General features: G+C 35.3%; 4 protein-coding genes across 4 annotated transcripts; 3 read left to right on the top strand and 1 right to left on the bottom strand.

Moving 5' to 3' along the window:
• Positions 1-542: 542 nt before the first annotated feature.
• On the bottom strand, positions 543-2261 carry LOC113501351 (esterase E4-like; the record flags this gene model as incomplete). The annotated part of the gene is made up of 1 exon (XM_026882486.1): positions 543-2261. A coding segment is annotated over one exon (1296 nt), but the record flags the coding sequence as incomplete, so codon positions are not given.
• A 2890-nt stretch (positions 2262-5151) lies between these two features.
• Positions 5152-8141, top strand: LOC113503472 (venom carboxylesterase-6-like). Its single transcript, XM_026885468.1, has 3 exons — positions 5152-5392; positions 5753-7092; positions 7916-8141. The coding sequence occupies exons 1-3, from the start codon at positions 5195-5197 to the stop codon at positions 8133-8135; spliced, it is 1758 nt and encodes a 585-aa protein (XP_026741269.1). The 5' UTR covers positions 5152-5194; the 3' UTR covers positions 8136-8141.
• A 1942-nt stretch (positions 8142-10083) lies between these two features.
• On the top strand, positions 10084-13000 carry LOC113503467 (esterase E4-like). The gene is made up of 3 exons (XM_026885454.1): positions 10084-10360; positions 11089-12446; positions 12741-13000. Exons 1-3 carry the CDS (start codon positions 10169-10171, stop codon positions 12937-12939), a joined length of 1749 nt encoding a protein of 582 aa, XP_026741255.1. The 5' UTR covers positions 10084-10168; the 3' UTR covers positions 12940-13000.
• Positions 13001-14332: 1332 nt separating this feature from the next.
• Positions 14333-17294, top strand: LOC113503457 (esterase E4-like). The gene is made up of 3 exons (XM_026885440.1): positions 14333-14599; positions 14897-16242; positions 16772-17294. Exons 1-3 carry the CDS (start codon positions 14408-14410, stop codon positions 17205-17207), a joined length of 1974 nt encoding a protein of 657 aa, XP_026741241.1. The 5' UTR covers positions 14333-14407; the 3' UTR covers positions 17208-17294.
• Positions 17295-19232: the final 1938 nt, after the last annotated feature.

Here is a 19232-nt window from a genome sequence, read left to right as displayed (position 1 = left end):
GGAAAGAACTCTTTTTTTAACTTATCCCAGAACTCCATTCTCTTCTCCTCTGGTATTTTGATCATCTTCAGAGTATCTCCTATGTTTAAACCTCTCAATCTCCTATTGGGTGTCAAAGGAAGCCATTTTATATCGCCTAGGACAGTATCCGTTGAGTCCGGTGTGGGATTCCTGAAAGAATATGTTCAAAATTTGAGTTACTAGCTTCTGCAACTGACTTCGTCTGTATTGACCCATGTAGTGTCGAGAATTTAAATTCCAGAGAATAGCAATAAAGTATTGGGTAAAAAGAAATCCCAAAATTTTGTCCAATTTTTTTTTATTTGTTTACCGACTTTCGTTTTACATTATAAATTAATGATGGATTAAATTCCTAACTTTATTTTCGTTCACGAGAAAAGTGATCGCATTAACTATTTAACAACACTCTTGAAAGGTCAAGACTTTTATCACATAATTCTAAAAGGTCAATCTGATGAAAAAGTGACGAAAAGAAATTATATTGTTTGACAATAAATAAGTCTTTGTTTCTTCATAAATAGTTAATGTGGAAAAAATATCATGTAGTTTGAAACAGCACTCTTAAAACAAAACTGCTTTCGAATAATTCTATTGCCGATAACTAATAGCTTAACATACATATGTTATTATGCGGAGTTCATTTAGTCAAAAGCTCTTTTCATTTAATTCAGAATCACACCAAGCGGTTTAAAAGAACGAAAATAATTCAAAAGCCTCTTACAAACAAATTTTAATATTAAAATACCAGACGAAACTTAATTCCGACCAAAATACCTCAGCGCAGGTAACTTCACAATCTTTTAATACCATCAAAGCAAATAGCTTACAGTAAACTGACAAAACAATTACAAAACAACTCGGAATCAAGAACCACAACCACTTAAATTAAAATTCATAATCCGACGAAGAGAGGTGTATAAGCAAATATTTAATCTGCATTAACCTTACCCGTGCTTAACGAAATTCGCCAATAGCCGCGCCATCTTCCTAATGAAGTGCCTTTCATTAGAATCCTCGCTGATATTGTAGGCCCCGCTCAAAGATTTACATTTGAATTGGTAACAGATTTCGTCACCCGCCGTCGCCCCACTCAGGTTTAAATTACGAAGCAACGTGTTCCACACGATGTTGAACGAACTTCTAAAGGTGAAACGGTACAAGTAAACATGATTACATGATACTTGGGCGTGCAGGCTCGCTTGACGGAGTATCGGATAAATCACTTGGTCCGACACATATTTCGCGTACCGCCTCAGACTCCTCTCCCCGACCGTTCCATTAACGAAATAGAAATCCATTATTTTCCTCCTAATCTTCTTGTACAGTTTCGATCCGTATTCGTCCTTCCTTCCCTCGAATGGTAATAAATACTGAAAGTTATAATTTAAATACTTTAGAAGTTTCCTGTTCGTGACGAAACCGTCCAGTTTGTGCAGAGAGTCTAAGTTTGTATATCCCAACATAACTTCGACGGCGTTATTAGTGATCTTTCGGTCGTATACTTCTAAGGGGAATTTGTTCATAAAGGCGCCTCTGGCTGATGCTTCGACGGTTGGGGAGAAGGCGTTTATTAACCTTTGATTGTCTCTGACTTCGGTGCTGTCGAATAGATCACGACTAGCTGCTAACAACTGTTTTGTCGAACTTTTAGAAAGCAACTCATATAGATTTGTTCTGTTAAATTTTTCGAACGGTCCGTGTAGGTTCCAGTATAATTTGTTCGAAACTTCGAAATTGTATGTTCTGTAATCTGCTGGGGATAGAGCACTGCCGCTTTGTACTATTACTCTGTTGAAGAGGTCTTCTCCGGCAGCGGACAGCAGGAGCGAGGCCACTATAGGAGCGGTTGTTTCCGACCCAAAAACAGTTACTCTATTTAAATCTCCATTAAAATAAGTAATGTATTCTCGGATCCATTTCAAAGCGGCTATCAGATCTTTCGCTCCCATGTTCCCTTCGGCGAAACTATCCCCGGTGTTCAGGAAACCAAAAATTGACGTTCGAAACGAGACTGTCACTACGAGAACGTCTTCGTTAATGAAAAAGTCTGGCCCATGCGCATGGGAGTATTCATGGACCCATACCACGACGGGGAAGTATTTAATGTCCTGTATAATGGGAGTGTAAATAGACAGGTAAAGACAGTCTTCGCTGTATCCCAATGCGCAACTCTCGTTGTACGGGATGCTGTAGTTGTAAACTGATTTGTCGAACCATCGGATAGACTTTGGTGGCTGAAATTAAAAATATATACATATAATTCATATTTATGTCAATACACATACATAATATTGCACACGATCGATAAGAAACGGATTAATGTCGACCAGTTTGTTGGTCTAGTGGTTTGTGGCTTTGACTGCTATACTAGAGGTTGTGGGTTCGATTCCCACCCAGAACTAATGTTTGTATGTTGAACACAATATTTTTAATACATTTTTAATTCAAACTATTTTATTATATTAATTAGTGTCCTAGTACTCATAGCACAAACTTTGCATAGTTTGAGACTAGATGGCGTTGTGTGCAAGTTGTTAAATATATCGTTAAGTACATGTAATATTATTTTTACTAAGTAATTAATCGAAATACTCTATAAAAGTATATAACAAGTATTTTACCACCGTTCTGCTGGTAAATGAAATCTTATCATTTCTAAGAAACGTTCATTGAAAAAGTCATTAGTGTTTTATTACTTCACTGAAGCCAAAAAGCCAAGGAGTTTTCTTAAAAATAATTCAAGAGTTCGAGATTCTTCATTTTTAAAGCAAGTCAATTTAACTTTGTGAAGTTTTAAAGACTTTTTAACTAAAATGTAACCTAGGAAATTTAACTAACTGCATAGTTCCTAGAAGAAAACTTTTCCAGTATTGGTTGTGTCGTATGTCCTTTATGGGCTGATATTAAAATGTATACGTTATATAAATACAATTAACACGATTTCACGATTAACAAACATACCTACGTAAAATGCTATTTGATGTATAAAGTAGGTACTCACGCATGTATAAACTACTCATGCCTATTCATCGGGATCGCCCGGCTAGTTTCAGACCCATACGGAGTCCTGTCACGATAACCAACAAATACGCGCTAGTAGTTAAGTAAATCTAAAGCTTCTCTCATTCTCTCTTTCACTCATTTGTTCTTGACCACGAGATCCTCTTATTGCGTCCGAAACTAGTCGGGATATTAGTTGTGGAAGCGACATGCAGGTACTGTAGAATATGACGTCTCGCTTCCACAATACAAACAGTAATCATTCAAGACCTTATAGTATCTCACCTTAAAACGTAACTGTCCAACTGGAGGCTCACTGTACGGTATTTTCCAAAACGCTGCAAAAGGTTTATTTCCAAAAAGCGTAATCAATTTCCTTCCTATTATTGTAGTTCCATTAGTCATAATTTTATGTATTTTATCGCTATTTGAACTGCAAGTCACTAAAAACAAACACAGAATGAAAATCTCTAATCTCATCTTAACTAACTGCTAATTTAACGTTTGAATATCTTAGTTAAACTAACTTGAGTTCTGAAGGCAAATGTTGATGGGCATTAGGCCACGTCATTACATTTAAAATCCGTGAAAATGTTTTCAAAATATCAGAAAGTGAAACATACGGATTAATTGAAGGTTATTCTTTGATAAATTAGATTGGTGCAATATAGATATAAGTGTATTTAAAACATTGTTATAATGACTTTTGTGAGGCAGATGCATAATTATTTATTTAATAAATATTCAAGTTAAATCTGTCGTGAAAAATATTAACTTATTTTAATCATAATTTATTCTTTTATTACTACTCCGAATTGTCCTAGGCCTCCCTACTCTTCTTTAATAATGATCTTTTCTTCAAAACTTTAGAATTTTAAACAATTATATAATTTATATATATGCGTATTTACTTTATTATTTTAGCTCTCGCAAACAGTACTGTCCACGCAAAATAAACTCAGCCTAAATATTACGTAACCTTCGTATTTTATTGAAAAAATCTTGTCAATCAATTTCAGCACAATCATGTGACATTTTTTTTTCTGTATTAAAGCACATACACTCCTATTCATTTACAGGTAATACAAAAACAAATGAATCCGGCTTTATAAAAACAGCTGAGTGATATCCCATGTAGCCGCCGAGCTATGTAATACTGTTTCCAATTGATTTACGTCGGGTGCAGTCAAATGGAGCCGATGGGAATCTAGGTTTTTATTTACATGCTATATGGTCCTATATGGAGTTATTATTGATGGTACAAGTTAAAGTTGACTTTTTTTGGGTTGGCGAACTGTTCCAGTGTTTTGTTATATGGTTCTGATTGGTCTACAACCTGATTTCAGAGTATTTTTCTTTTAATTTAACACCCTTTTCTTCAAGGCATAAATGATTCTGTGGCGTCGGTTTTCACAAACGTTAAAAATCAGGGTTTTTGAATGTGACGCACTCGTGGATCTCACAAATGCTTGCCCTACGCCGGGATTAAACCCGCGACCTGTCACGCTCAGTAGGTATGACGTAGTGACCTCAACCTCCCGCCTGTAGGCCATTGTGATGTGACAGTGATATTCTCTATATAAATAGTCGAAAATTTGCATTGTATAAGCAAGATCTTAATATATTATTTTCTGTAATAAAAACATTGACTAAAAATAAACTCTTTTCCAGGATAGTAGCAACCCTGAACCAGTTAAATTGCTTCGTCCGTTGGTCACCAGGTTGTATCTCACGAGCTGTACTAGCTAGCAATTACAGCTTTAGGAACTGTATTCCTGTTGCCACAATAATAATAAAATAAAATTAAGTAAGGACCAAATTTAAGCAACGACTCGTATTTTCGAATATTTTGCTGTGACATATTTTTTTGCAAATCTATTTTTCTTCAGCCGCAAACCTCTGTGTCGCCAGTCAAACTAGCACTTACGCAGTTCTGTAAAAACTATAAAAAAATGATCAAAAATGCATAATACTCGTAATACGCGCAAAAACACTCTTTTATTACTTAGCAGATACACTTACGTGTACCAAATTCACATAATTATGTCATGAGTGCCATTTTACCGGTATTTTATAATACTATAAAGATAAACTGGATCGCCGATAATCCGATATCTTGTCGAAAGTAGTTCAGTTTCAATCGATAAACGAGGCCAAATGCCCGTTGTACAAAATGTATTTAAATAAAATGTATATTTCCATTGCTTTTCTAATATGCGTGAAATTCGTTGTTTGTGAGGAGAAACCAGTAGTGGATACCACACATGGAAAGATAATGGGGAAAGTTTTGAAGACGCTCATGGATGTTAATTATTACGGGTTTATGGGGATACCATATGCAGTACCTCCTGTTGGTGAACTAAGATTCATGGTATGTACCAAAACCACCACAATATTCATTAATAAAAAAGTGCAAAGGTTAGTTTTTAAAACTGTTTCACAAATAATAATAAATGTTTAACTCTCGATCCATCACTAAATAATATGAAGTTGGAAGCAAAAAGCCAAAAATATTTGTTGAATTTTGTATTTAGTTTCCACGTGCATAAAATTGTATGTTTTATGCAGAAACTTTTGGCAACTAGTTCATTCAGGAACGCGAATGTATGTATTGAATAAAGTTTCGCTTTACAAATCGCTTTTCAGTCCAAAATGGAAATCACCTCATATTTTACACAACATACTGGGAAATATAAATACTGGAATACTAAGAAATAAAATATTTTTTCAGCCACCACAGCCTCTGGACCCTTGGGAAGGAGTTCTTAGAACGACCAAAGAAAAACCAGCCTGTATTCAATTCAACAACGATGTTAAGAAAGGACAGTCTCTTGGGCATTATGGTTCAGAAGACTGTCTCTACCTCGATGTATTCACACCAGCTATTGATGAAGAAGAACGAGCAGTCATCATGTTTATATTCAACGATCATTTTCTTAACTCGTATAATAAAAGCAAGGACTACGCACCAGATTTCTTTATTGAAGAAGATGTTGTGGTAGTCACTATAAGCCATAGACTATCGGCTTTAGGATTCTTATCTTTAGAAGATGAAATTCTACCAGGTAATGCTGGATTAAAGGATATAGTGCATGGATTAGAATGGGTTAAAGATAATATAGATAAGTTTGGTGGTGATCCTAAAAGAATCACTCTAATGGGACTTCAAGGCGGTGCAGCCGCTATAGATTTACTTATACACTCGAAAGCTAAGGATCTGTTCAGTGGAGCCATACTCCACAGTGGTACATCATGGACGTCTGCATATTTACAAGAAGATGTCAAACAGAGGGCTTTCAGGCTTGGAGAACTAATGAATAGAACCTCAACTAACGGAGTCAAGCTTATATCTGATCTCCAGGAAGTTGAAGCTGAGCATTTGCTGTCGAAAGACTTGCACGCCAGTCCTTCAGATTATTTCAAAGCAACACAGAAGAGTGTTATATCATTCGCTCCGATTGTTGAACGACAGTCACATGGTCTTTTAACAGAGTACCCAGAGGACTCAACAAGTAAGATAGATATTCCCATACTAATAGGCTTTAACTCTCTAGAAGGAATGGAAGCAATGTTACAATATCTTGTAGAACCCAGATTTTTGACCTTCCTCAGAAAAGATTTCCCGTTACTGTTACCGAGACGCCTTAGGTTCAAATTTAACCATATGGGTGACGTATACGATGAAGCCGCTAAAGAAATCAAGGATTTCTACTTCACCCGCGGTGAGATAAATTATAAAAGTGCACCAGATTTAATTACTTTTATGGGAGATGCATTGACCACCTACGCTATGGACCATACAGCAAAAACATACTCGACCAGGTCATTAAAACCCGTTTATTACTATCATTTTGATTATAACAGTATTCTTAATGAAAATTATAATAACTTAATGAAGTATGCTACTGTGAAAGATGGTTTAGTAGGAGCCGCTACTGGAGATGAAATGTGTTATCTATTCAAATGTCCTAACCTTATAAATGAATATATTAACGTCGAAGAACATTTGCCAGAAGAGAAAGCAATTCAGATGAGTATGGTTAGGATGTGGACTAACTTTGCTAAATATGGGTAAGTGGATTAGTTTACTTCCTTGTAGTACGTTTTCCAATAGAGAAGAAACAGATAAAGCTAATTTAATCCTCAAATTTATCTATGGTATAAGTCTAAGTCACGTGACTTGACCAAAAAGAAAAACATTTAATTTTAACATCTGAGCCATACAATCTTAGTTAATGCTTGTAAAACTGATGCGTCTATAAGGAGAGTAGTTGAAAAAATGTCCAACAAAACGAACATTTATCATGTGCTATCATTTTGCAAAGTAACCCAGTTCACATTTCACATAAGCTACAAGTATATAGTGTCATTAATTTACGATACTACAATTGGCGACTGCAAAACGCCGCATTTTAATCTTCTGTTATTGACCGCAAAAACTGCATTGTCGTTTTTGGCATACTTTCAGAACATAACCAGAATAAAGGAAGTTATAAGCTATTGGTTACGGTTTTGATGACATAACTTGCTACTGTTTAAGCTTAAGCATTAAATATTGCTTGTTTAATATATTGTTTAAAAAACAAAAATACTTACTTAATGCGTTTAACCGATGCACCCTATTCAAAAAACTTCCGTAGCATATCATTTCCTAGTTCTTTAGCGCAATCCCTTCTTAATAACGATGAAAAATTCTGCCCCAACATTAAGGCATTTTGATGCCCATTGCCCAAATCAACTATAGAGCGATCATTCGACGGAAATCACTAGCAAGTAAAGGTTGATTTTTCTCAGAACTAGATGGCGTTACCGTCGAATTATGTTTAGAATTTCTTACATATTCATCTAATGCTGAGTTGTAAAAGACTATCTCTTGCCCTAATTATTATTTTAGGAACCCGACACCAGGCGGCGACGAGATGCTGAAAAACTTCAAATGGCCTCCTTACACCCTTGAAAATAAAGAGTATCTCCACATCGGCAAAACGTTGGATATCAAACGCGATTTATACAAAAACAGGTTCGACTTCTGGGACCAATTTATTGGAAAATGGGAGCAAAAAGCTGTCGATGGCATTGTCACGGATGCTGTAAATAATAAAGATGAGTTATGATGAGAAGTCGTGTTTTCCTCCACTTAATTGTATGACAGAAACAAAATGATATATTTGTTTTTTTTTTAAAGATTTTCAAGCTGAAACTTTGAAAGTTTTTAAGACCTCATATTCATAAACGTTCTCCAGAGTCTCTTTATTCGTTTTGTGGAAAAGATCTGAAAGATAGGTTTAATTTTCCGAAAATATTTTTCACTTTCATCCTGAATTTCGATGGGTCACCAGAGAGACTAAAGAGTTAAGGGATTCCAAACGGCAGTTCGGGGTTCTAATATGGACATAGCCTGTGACCCCAATTAGGAACGCTTGCCTAATTGGGGTCATAAATTGTTTCCTATATGGCTTTAAATAGAACTTCAAACATGGTCGACATATATTGGCCAAAGCTGTGTAGAGAAATGAAACAAAGAAAAAATGGTAGTTTTTATTCAGCATCCATATAATAGGAACAATGTGGTATCTGAAAACGTATTTTGGCTTCATGCAATAATTTATTCCTTGTCTTTTTGAGGTACATTTGGGAGATACATGGACAGTTTATATATTTTAGTACATTTCAAGCCAAAAACGTGACTGTTAGCCCATCTAAGGCAAACGCTAAACTATTAAATGAGTCTGAGTAAAAATGCTTCAGTACTACGGATCCTATCGCCCGTAAGTATCTCAGAAGCACCAATCACTTAAGTAGCTCCTTCGTTTCTCTATTTATTTTTAGTAACTTTAAAAAGGAGTTTATAAATTCCACTTACTTTTGTACTGTAATATTATTGGAAAAATATAAAAATACTTATCATTTTAGGTTTCGGGTTCGCTTGTCCAGAAAACCAGGATCGACAATATAGATATGAATATTAGAATTTTATTGAAGTTGGTTAAAGTTTAAAATCGGTTAACTGGTTTACGAGTTTGATTTCAGAAAAGCAGATGAAACTTTTGCTTTCGGTCCTCATAAAAATCTAATATTTTATGAGTTTTTTTTCTAAACGTTTTAGTGTGGAAGATACATCGATACGTTCGCTTCTGCATCATCAGATATTCAGCGGACTGTTAAACCAGTAATCAGTGTTTTAAGTGTACCTTCGGGAATCTCCCAATGATTCGCTGAAGCGGAAAACAAAGGAACGAAAATTATTTCAATAGAAAACATAAGCAAGTAAAGGACAAGTAGGTAGATCTTTGAAGGGTTAAGGTAAAAAAAAACTTTCACAAACCAAAACTTTTCAATATCTACCTAACATATCTAAGCGCACTTGCACATATTAAAGTCACCTTTAAAACACAACAGACTAAATTAAAATCACTTCATCTATCCTCGACATGTAAAACCAATAGTAGACAGATAGACACTTCAAATTATAACACCCCTCATTTTGCGTCAGAGGTTAGAAAGGATTCTTCGTCAGGAATTCCAAATAGACAGAAATGTCAACACTCATCACTAATCCCCAGTTACGATCTAGCCGTGGGCATACCGGGGTTGACGTCTCTAGCGAATAGTACAGTCAACATCACTGTCGATATACAAAATCAGATTAACGAACTGCCAGAAATACTCAGTGGCATTCGGCACAATGGTGCAGAGTTGCCTTTCAGTGGAATCCTAAAATGAGGGCTATTTTATAGGATAAAGAATTATAGGATAATAGTAACGATTTTATTTGTCATTGTGATTTGAGTGTTTGTGTAAGTAGCTTTCATGGTCTTTCTTTCGGTGCTGACGGTACATTGATTTCTTTCTTTCTCTTGCCAATGAAGAATTTTATATTACAAACCGTAATTTCTCGTAATATAGAAACGTTGACCTCCACGTGTGCTAAAAAATATCGTTATAAAAATTGATCAATGAAGAATCGCTATCATAAAATTATAATGTAGCATAGTAGCAACACATCACCTGATAACAGGTACTCTAATCGTACAATTGATAACGTTCAGTTAAACCCAAGATTAACTAATTTATCGTAAAGACACGTCAGTGTTGAATCCATGTGTGAAATATTAATAAACAATTATATTATTACAGTTCTGCCAAGATGGCAGGCATTAAATTGAGTGTAGTATTTATTGCTTTCGTAATTAATGTGATACATTGTCAAGTTATAGTTGATACTAGTTTGGGTAAAGTTGAAGGTATTGAAATTAAGTCTATCGTAAAAGATGAGAAGTTTTACTCGTTTATGGGTATCCCGTATGGAAAGGCGCCGATTGGGGAATTGAGATTTAAGGTATGACGTCAACTTATATGTTTGTATGAAAGACGTTACATACATATGTAGTATTTTCCGTAATTGCTAAATGTAAACAATGTTATCCAATATCATGTATGACATTAATCCAGGATTCATTTATTCTTGTCATAAACATTCAAAATATAAAAACGTTGCAAACTCGTTAAAATATCAATATCAGAATTTTAAAGAAGCAAAATAAATCCGAAACAGTTTTCGTAACGATGCATGATGTTATGAATCAGAACATGATATTGGACTTGTACGTTTATGGAGAAAATGTAACATAAATATTAAAAGTTGTGTCATACTAGCAAACTTATAATGACATTCAGTGATGCTCCGTCGACTAGTTTCTGAATATTTTACACTCTTGTATAAACATCAAAACTTTCGCCATTCTTAGACAAACTTCCGAAGCCATAAACACTATTTTAAATATCTATACAGAATCAACTTTAATATAAAACTTTAATACATTACAAATGTTTTACAAGTATAGCAGTGTGTATTTATTAGGAAAATCAAAGTCCAATTATTCAAATGAGGCTACTACGAAGCTCTTTTTAATGTCAAAATACAATTGACAGCATCATATCTGACCACCCTTCATCGCTTCCTAACTGCTTTTGCAGAGAAAGAAGAAACAGTACAACAAACTTCATACAAGTACTATACTAGATAACATATGACATTTGTTTAAAATCTCGCTTTTTATATTCTAGGCACCCGAGCCACATGAAGGCTGGACTGAAGTCCTGAGCGCAAAGAAAGAACCCAAACCATGCGCGCAACTAAACCTTCCAGTAAGACCGTTGAAAAAGTACGGATTCAGCGGACAAGAAGACTGTCTGAAACTCGGAATACACACACCAAAACTACCAGAAAATGAAGACCTTAAAATGCCAGTCATAGTGTTCCTTTACAACGAATATTTCAAAGTCTCACACAACAGCACCAGAGATTTTGGACCTGATTTCATCGTAAGGGAAAATGTTGTCTTCGCATCAATCAACCACAGAATTGGGTCTCTTGGTTTCCTAGCTTTTGAAGACGAAATACTACCTGGAAACAACGGCTTAAGAGACATAATTCTTGGTCTGAAATGGATTAAAGAAAACGTTCACAAGTTTGGCGGAGACCCAGACAATATCACTTTAATGGGTATCGAAGGAGGGGCGACTCTAGTTGAAATTTTACTCAGCTCGCCTAAAGCCAAGGGTCTCTATAATAAAGCCATACTTCAAAGTGGAACTATTTACAATTCCATCTCTCTCCCAACGAAGCCTAAGGAGAAAGCAAATGCATTAGCTAAACAATTAGAAAAGACAGCTGTAACCTCCTCAAACCTGATCAGTGAGTTATCGCACGTGTCTGCAATGGAACTTGTGTCTGCAGAACTTTTGTCAGTAGATGCTGATGAAGGTAGAGACACACAAATGGCTTCCGTGCCTTTCGGGCCTGTGGTAGAACCAGACCATCCTGACGCAATCATGACTAGTATGCCTGAAGACACCCCAGTCGACATGGACGTACCGATCATGATCGGTTACAATTCAAGAGAAGGCATTGGAATGGCCGAACGTTACCTTCGTAAACCTCAATATCTGACATTCGCCGAAAGAGATTTCCTTCTAATCCTCTCCACTCGATCTGGCTTCCATTTGGAACTCAACTCCGAGATATACAAAGCAGCTGAGGCTGAAATCAAAGACTTTTACTTCGAAGAGGGCTACGTGAAGATCAGTAAACCTGGTGAATACCTGACTTATATAGCTGATGTGATGACCTTCTATCCTATAGACTACGCTTTAAGGCGATACGCCAATGAATCCAATGCTCCAGTATATTATTACTTGTTCGATTACAGTGGAGAACTGAATTTGAGGAAGAATGAAGTCCTAGATGGTGCTCTGACGATGGAAGGAACTTGGGGAGCGAATACTGGAGATGAACTTTGTTATCTTTTCGTTTGTAAGCAAATCAGAAAGACCTATAAGAAGATACTATCAGATGAAGACGCTGAAGAACTGAACGTAATTAGGAATATGGTGAAACTGTGGACAAACTTCGCTAAATCTGGGTAAGCAGTGTTTAACTAATTATAATAAAAAATTCAACAATTTTATTACTGGCAAACCTTATCAAATCAATAAATTTTAGAGCAAGATTGAAAAGCGATCAGTCATTATCACAATTAAAAGTAAATGAAAGCTCATAACCTCAATGTATAATCATTGTACCGATAGATGGAGGATTTTGCCCACCAATGGGGGATTTATGGTTAAAAATATTAAAATAAATTAGACCATTACCAGCCTTAGTAGCGATTCGAAAATTATCATGAAGTCTAATTTAATATTCTTTCTTGTTTCAGTAACCCAACACCAGAAGGCAGCCCTGTCAAATGGGTTCCAGCGACCCCTGAAAACAAAGAGTGCATGGTCATCAGTGATGAACTGGAAGTTAAAACTAAACTCTACGAAGATAGGATACAATTCTGGGAGAACTTTATAGCAAAATACAAAGCAATGGCCGTCGAAGGAGTCGTTAGAGATAAGAAAGATGAACTATAAGTGAGGGGAAAGAACAATGTGTAAATATTTGAATAAATTAAATGAAATTTTCTATTTTTAATTGTTTTCCTTTGTTTTTTTTTTTATAATTACTGCTATTTATCACTGATAGCCGATTAATAATAATGAAATACTCAGTATTAACTATTCTGTCTGCAATTGCTAGTAAAAACTCATTGGTGGGGATGGAAGGAAAATGAATATTCTATCCGTATCAAAATATTTGATGATGGAGGAAATACATAACTGTTATCAGATAAAAATCATTACAAATAAATTTAAAGTTTTATGAGCGGGTTTTCCTGTTAAGTATTTCCCATTATCAGTTTGGAATCAGTAAATAATATAATCTTATGAACAGCTGATAAATGAGCTTCCTTACATAGATATTGCAGTAAATCAAATTGTCTATTCATAGACAATACAATTACTATTTAATTAAGAACTATTTTACGAAAGATTTCCTCAAACAAATGTTACAATTCTTTGAATACTCAGTCTTAGTTTAAATATTAGTAGGCTAATATGTGGAACATACATACTTACTTATAAATCTTTTGTGCTTACTTTATCTAACACTAGCTTTTCGCCCGCGGCTTCGCTTCAGTTATATCGCGTTTCCAAGAGAACTCTCCAAAAGTCCGGGATAAAAACTATCCTATGTTCTTTCTCAAGGTCAACTCTATCTCTGTACCAAATTTCATTAGCATCGTTCAGTGGTTTAGACGTGAAAGCGTAACAGACAGACAGACAGAGCTACTTTCGCATTTAGTAGGAAGTAGGGATGTACTAAGTGTATTTCTGAAATTCTTGTGTAGCGCTAAGTTCTTTGTGTGTATTCCACGTCAGGTTATTCTTGTACGATTCCATACCAGGCTCTCATCTCGGTATAGCTCTATAAGTACAGCTCTGATGGCTATTTTATTTTTCTTGGTGAAACGCTAATGACTTCGAAAGTTTTCTTAAAGTTAAATCACTGAAATTGTGGACAAGAAAGACGAGACTACAATTAATATTCTCTTGAGATCATCCATGGCAGAAGCCTTCTATACAAAAACACAGGTCGAAAGGAAGAAGGCACAAAACATAAGTTATCCGGTATCGGAGACATTAAACCACCTCGTATTAAATATTGAACGTTTTTTAAAAACAATACGTTTAATTAGCCATCGGAAATAGACAATTTATGAAGTCATAAAACTATACTACCCATATATGTTAGAAATACCCAAATTGGTTACGGCTTAAGCGTATCTTTTAATTCTCTACAAAATGAAACTTTAAAGATCAATTGATAATTACCTTTCGCCTGATAACTTATTTATCGTTGATTGATAACTAAAAAACCACGTACTCCTAACCTTATCTGTAGCCTTATGAAGTAATCTAACCAGTACCAAACATTATAACATGTGTTCAACAAGAGTTAAGAAATAAAACACGATAGAAAAATAAATAAAAAATAAAAATGAAAACGTTAACTCTACTTTTGACTGTTGTCCTTATCAACCAGTGTTTCTGTGATGAAACTATTGAAGTCAGTTTAAAACAAGGTGTTGTTGTGGGTAAAGTAGAAAAGACTTTGATGAAGAATGAAAAATATTTCTCCTTCAAAGGAATACCATTCGCAGAACCACCGGTGGGAGAACTAAGATTTTTGGTAAGAGATTTATCAATATATTACTATTACCTTCTCGGGAAACGAAAGTTTTTCCTATAAATTAATAAATAAGTGAAAAACTACAGTTGTCAAAGCTGCTTGAAATATCCATCGTACTTACGATTCCTAAAACCTTCTTTTCCCCGCTCTTTTTTTCATACGATTAAATAAATACAAATCGAGTTGACCCTAAAAACTAACGGTGTTTAAATAATATTCACAGGAAGTCGTACTCCACTTAAAAGTATTGATAAGATAGTAATCTAGCATAATTCATAATTATTTGTGTTTTTTCAGCCTCCAAAACCACATGAAGGATGGAGTGGTAACTTAGAAGCGTTTGAGAACAAACCAACATGTCTGCAGCTTAGTATCAGGTCAAGGAACCGTGAGGACACCGGGATATCTGGTTCAGAAGACTGTCTCTTCATTAGCGTCTTCACACCGGACATCAAAGGCAATGCCCCAGTTGTAGTATTCGACTACAACGATAACTTTAGAACAGGCTTCAACGGCACCAATAACTACGCTCACGACTTTTTCGTTGAAGAAGGTGTCATTGTAGTGACCATCAGTCATAGATTCTCTGTTTTCGGATATTTGACCACTGAAGATGACGTCATCAAGGGAAACAATGGTATCAGAGATTACATTCTTGGTTTAGAATGGGTTAAGAATAATATTAAGGAGTTTGGAGGTGATTCCTCCAGGGTAACACTTATGGGTAGCTATGGTGGAGCAGTAATGGCCGATATGCTTTTATACTCCGAACGAGCTAAAGGCTTATTCTCTGCTGCCATTCTTCAAAGTGGAACCTCTCGTGAGCGACTCTTTTTCTATGAACACCCAAGGAGGAAGGCGTTTAAACTCGGTGAAGTTTTTAACATTACAACCGAAGATAGCAGAGAATTACTAGAGGGGTTGCAGAAAGTGGATGCAGAGAAGATATACCTGTCTTTAACTGAAACACTTGTTGATGATGATGAGGAAGTTTACAGGGCTGGAGTATTCCCTTATACGCCCACTGTTGAACAAACAGAGGATGCAGTAATCACGAGTCTACCAGAAAAAGGCAAATTAGTAAATGATGTTCCTCTTATAATTGGCTACAACTCAAGGGAAGGTATAGACTTGATTTCCCACATTATCTTTGAACCAAGAGTGTTAGACACTAAATTGGAAGAAACCCTTCTTCGCCTCCCGGTAAGACTGGACTTTAAATTCGATACGAACAGTTCTATCTTCGAGCAAGCCAGAAAGGAGATATTAGAGTTTTATTTCAAAGATAAATCTCTACATTATGGTAATATTCTGGAATTTGCTGATTATGTCGGTGATAATTTTAAGTCATATCCTACTGATTATGCTGCAAGAGAGTTTGCCAAAGGTCTGTCTTCTTCTGTTTATTACTACGTTTTTGACTTTAGAGGTCAATTGAATGAGAACAGCCAATATATGACGACCCAGGCGAGGTCCACTATTAGGCACGAAGGAGCCACTGTTTGCGATGAGCTGTGTTACTTGTTGGTATGCTCCCGTATTAGGAGGACTTATGAAGATACTTTGAAAATGGCAAGTGTACAGAGGGAGATCAAAGTGCTGAAGAAAATGGTTCGGATGTGGACGAATTTTGTTAAAACTAGGTAAGGAAATATACTTTTTTATTTTTATACTGTTAAAAATTAAATCACTTTATTTGCGCCCAAAATACAACGACTAAACTAGTTTAATTAAATCAATGTATGGCTAAATGACTAAACAATGTTACAAGCCATTTTCTCAAAGCTTAAAACTTTTATCTCTTAAGATCACTCTTAAGATTTAAAAAAGTTGTTGAAGTATACTTTTCTAAAGACTCAAAGAATTTCTAAAATCTTGAAAATTTTTTGGCAGCGAAAATTATTGTCAAAGAAGGGCGAATTTATTCATCCTTTATTGACATCTTAAATTTTGACACGTTTAAGTTTAATCATCTAGGAAATGATTGAGACTATAATTATCTTTCTGTAAGCACTATACAAGATAGAGTTTCATTTTTTTTACGTATTAGTTTATTGAAGTTAACAAAGTTGAAAAAACAATCAACTGTAACAACTGTCCGCCCTCTGTTCTCTTAGTTAGATCTTCGCAATGCTTAGAGCTTTGTCTAACCTAAACCATTTTTAATTACAGGAACCCTACCCCAGACGCTGACGACAACATTCTTAAAGGATTCACCTGGAAACCAATAGGCGACGAGCCCGAGACCAACTACCTCCACGTCACAAAGAACCTCCGCATGGGGACCAATCCTCTCGGAGACCGAAGACACTTCTGGGACAAATTCTTAAACAAATACTCCAAGTTAGCCGTCAATGGTATCGTGACCGGTGAACCGACAGGAGAATCACTTAACTCAGAATCAATTAAAACAAATGGAGTAGAAGAAATTGTAGTAGAAGAAACAGACTTAGAAGACGACATGGTAGAAGATGAGGAAGAAGACTCAGTGGAGGAAACAGTAGAAGAACCTGTAACTGGATCAGGAGGCGTGACTGTGATAGATGATGCTATTCCAAATGAGGAGTTTGAAGGTTTTACGCCTGATACCGTTCATGTTGAGCTTTGATTTGTAACATCTGGAGTTTTAGGAAAAAAAATAATGTAAGGAGTTTGAGAAGGAGCTTTTTAATAAGATTAAATTGAGATTTTGTTATTTTTTGTTTTATTTTGCTTATGAGGTACTAAAGAAGCTATTTGAATGGTCCTAAATCAAATAGTTTTTCTGGCATTTAATAATATGGAAACAACAATGGCTGCTGTGCCTGATAAAAGGATACAAAAATTATACTAAGCACTAATTGCCAAGAATTAGTAATATGATGCGGATGTCATATCAGCAATTTCTCAAGTAGGTATTTTTTTATTTAGGTACCGAGATCCAATTTTATTTCTTATTTTTCTTTAAAAAAACCACTTCCGCTATATGACCGAATTTGTTTATTTCTTTTATCAATCCTATATTTGACGGGACCAATGCAACCACGTCTTTCTAAGAGAAAGCGGGTTGTGGCACACTCTGTCTAAACATAACTACCGTGCAAACGTCTCCCGCATTTGTTCGACTTTTATTGGACCTGCCTAAACGACCCAACATCAATTTTGCAGGTATAGACATTGAGGAAAGACGCTTCTCTAAGCCAAGCAGTAGGTACTATCTACTCTGTCACGATTCCACAACAACTATTATAGATACTACGTGTACTATTAACGTAGGACTAAGTCCACAGAACATAAACAGCGGTCCTAATTGATTCATACTTTAGGCACATAGTTTCGGCTAACTTGCGAATATTCGCTGAACATTCTGGAACTATTATCCTCAAGTTTAATAGTCAGCTTACTGGTTACTGTCTGATAATTATAATACACCTAATGAACAGTAGAGGCAAGGCGTGTTGTAGTTTACTAATGTCTTTTCAATGGATTTTTACAAAAACTTAATTAATCTTGATAGTAAATTAAGCATTAAAACTTCAGAAAACCATGACTAAATTAATTTGTTTATTTATTTACACACAAATTAAATATAATATTCCTCTAATAATAGTTCCTCGCGTTTATAATTTGAACTGCAGCATGGAAATTCTGCGGTCTTCTAAAACTATGCTTGGTGTGAAACAACCTGTAGATTCTCGATCAAATATCTAACAATTTTCATTCTGCTGCGAAATAATTCGGTATAACCATTCATCAAGTTGTTTCTCTTTTCTCTAGAAATAAGAAAGACCTAATCCTGAACATAAACTAATTCCATTTCGACAAATTATAATAATAATCATTCATAGCTAACCAAAAAGCTACGAACATGTAACTAGCGCCATCTGTTTCGTCAGTTTAGAACTACAGTTTTGTAACTCTCTCAACTGAAACTAGATGGCGCTAACAACCGAATTTAATAATAAGATAGTTTAAATAATGCGATTGTAGCTTGTTTAATGTAAATTTTAGATTTATTATCACAGTCATAAACAAGACATCAAGATGTTGGTGAGATTTCTCAAAATTGTTGATTATTTAAAAACGATTTTATTGTAAGTCAGCAATCAAAAGAATTCACCTATTATTTTATAGAAACAAGACAATTTAATGTCCCATAATTACTTTATATAACTACCTAGTGTATTCCCTTCAATTAAAGATGAATAAGGTACAAAGGTCACTGTCATTATAGAGCTTGGTAACTTGCTAATCATATAGAATTACTTAGTCAATCTTGTTCAATTTGTTACGACTAGTTAAAAGTCACTGCGTCACAACAATAGCGTAACAACTTTATGATTTGTTTAGACTGTAGAAAAATACGTTTCCTACATTTTTTGGATTCCCATCTGACCGAAAAATTTTATTTTGATCAAATGATAGTGCTCATCAGACAAACATATTTTGTCCAAGGCGGTAATCAAACCTACGACCTCCGGTATAGCAGTCAGTGCCACTAACTAACAGGGCCATCACATTATATTTATACTGAACCCTCAATTCTCTTACTCGTACTTGACCGGTTCTATTTATAATGTTGACATTTCCAGTGACCTGAACAAATTGTATCAAACAATACAAGACAATTAAACAGCTGACAATAATAATTTCT

Source organism: Trichoplusia ni, chromosome 2 (genome assembly GCF_003590095.1).
Source record: "Trichoplusia ni isolate ovarian cell line Hi5 chromosome 2, tn1, whole genome shotgun sequence".
Taxonomy (NCBI): Eukaryota; Metazoa; Arthropoda; class Insecta; order Lepidoptera; family Noctuidae; genus Trichoplusia; species Trichoplusia ni.
This window is presented reverse-complemented; position numbering and strand designations above follow the sequence as displayed.

Coding starts and splice junctions, on each gene's coding strand:
- LOC113503467 (XM_026885454.1), top strand. CDS start 10,169: ATGGCAGGCATTAAATTGAGTGTAGTATTTATTGCTTTCGTAATTAAT. Junction 10,361..11,088: donor TTGGGGAATTGAGATTTAAG/GTATGACGTCAA, acceptor TTTATATTCTAG/GCACCCGAGCCACATGAAGG. Junction 12,447..12,740: donor ACAAACTTCGCTAAATCTGG/GTAAGCAGTGTT, acceptor TTCTTGTTTCAG/TAACCCAACACCAGAAGGCA.
- LOC113503457 (XM_026885440.1), top strand. CDS start 14,408: ATGAAAACGTTAACTCTACTTTTGACTGTTGTCCTTATCAACCAGTGT. Junction 14,600..14,896: donor TGGGAGAACTAAGATTTTTG/GTAAGAGATTTA, acceptor GTGTTTTTTCAG/CCTCCAAAACCACATGAAGG. Junction 16,243..16,771: donor ACGAATTTTGTTAAAACTAG/GTAAGGAAATAT, acceptor TTTTAATTACAG/GAACCCTACCCCAGACGCTG.
- LOC113503472 (XM_026885468.1), top strand. CDS start 5,195: ATGTATTTAAATAAAATGTATATTTCCATTGCTTTTCTAATATGCGTG. Junction 5,393..5,752: donor TTGGTGAACTAAGATTCATG/GTATGTACCAAA, acceptor ATATTTTTTCAG/CCACCACAGCCTCTGGACCC. Junction 7,093..7,915: donor ACTAACTTTGCTAAATATGG/GTAAGTGGATTA, acceptor TTATTATTTTAG/GAACCCGACACCAGGCGGCG.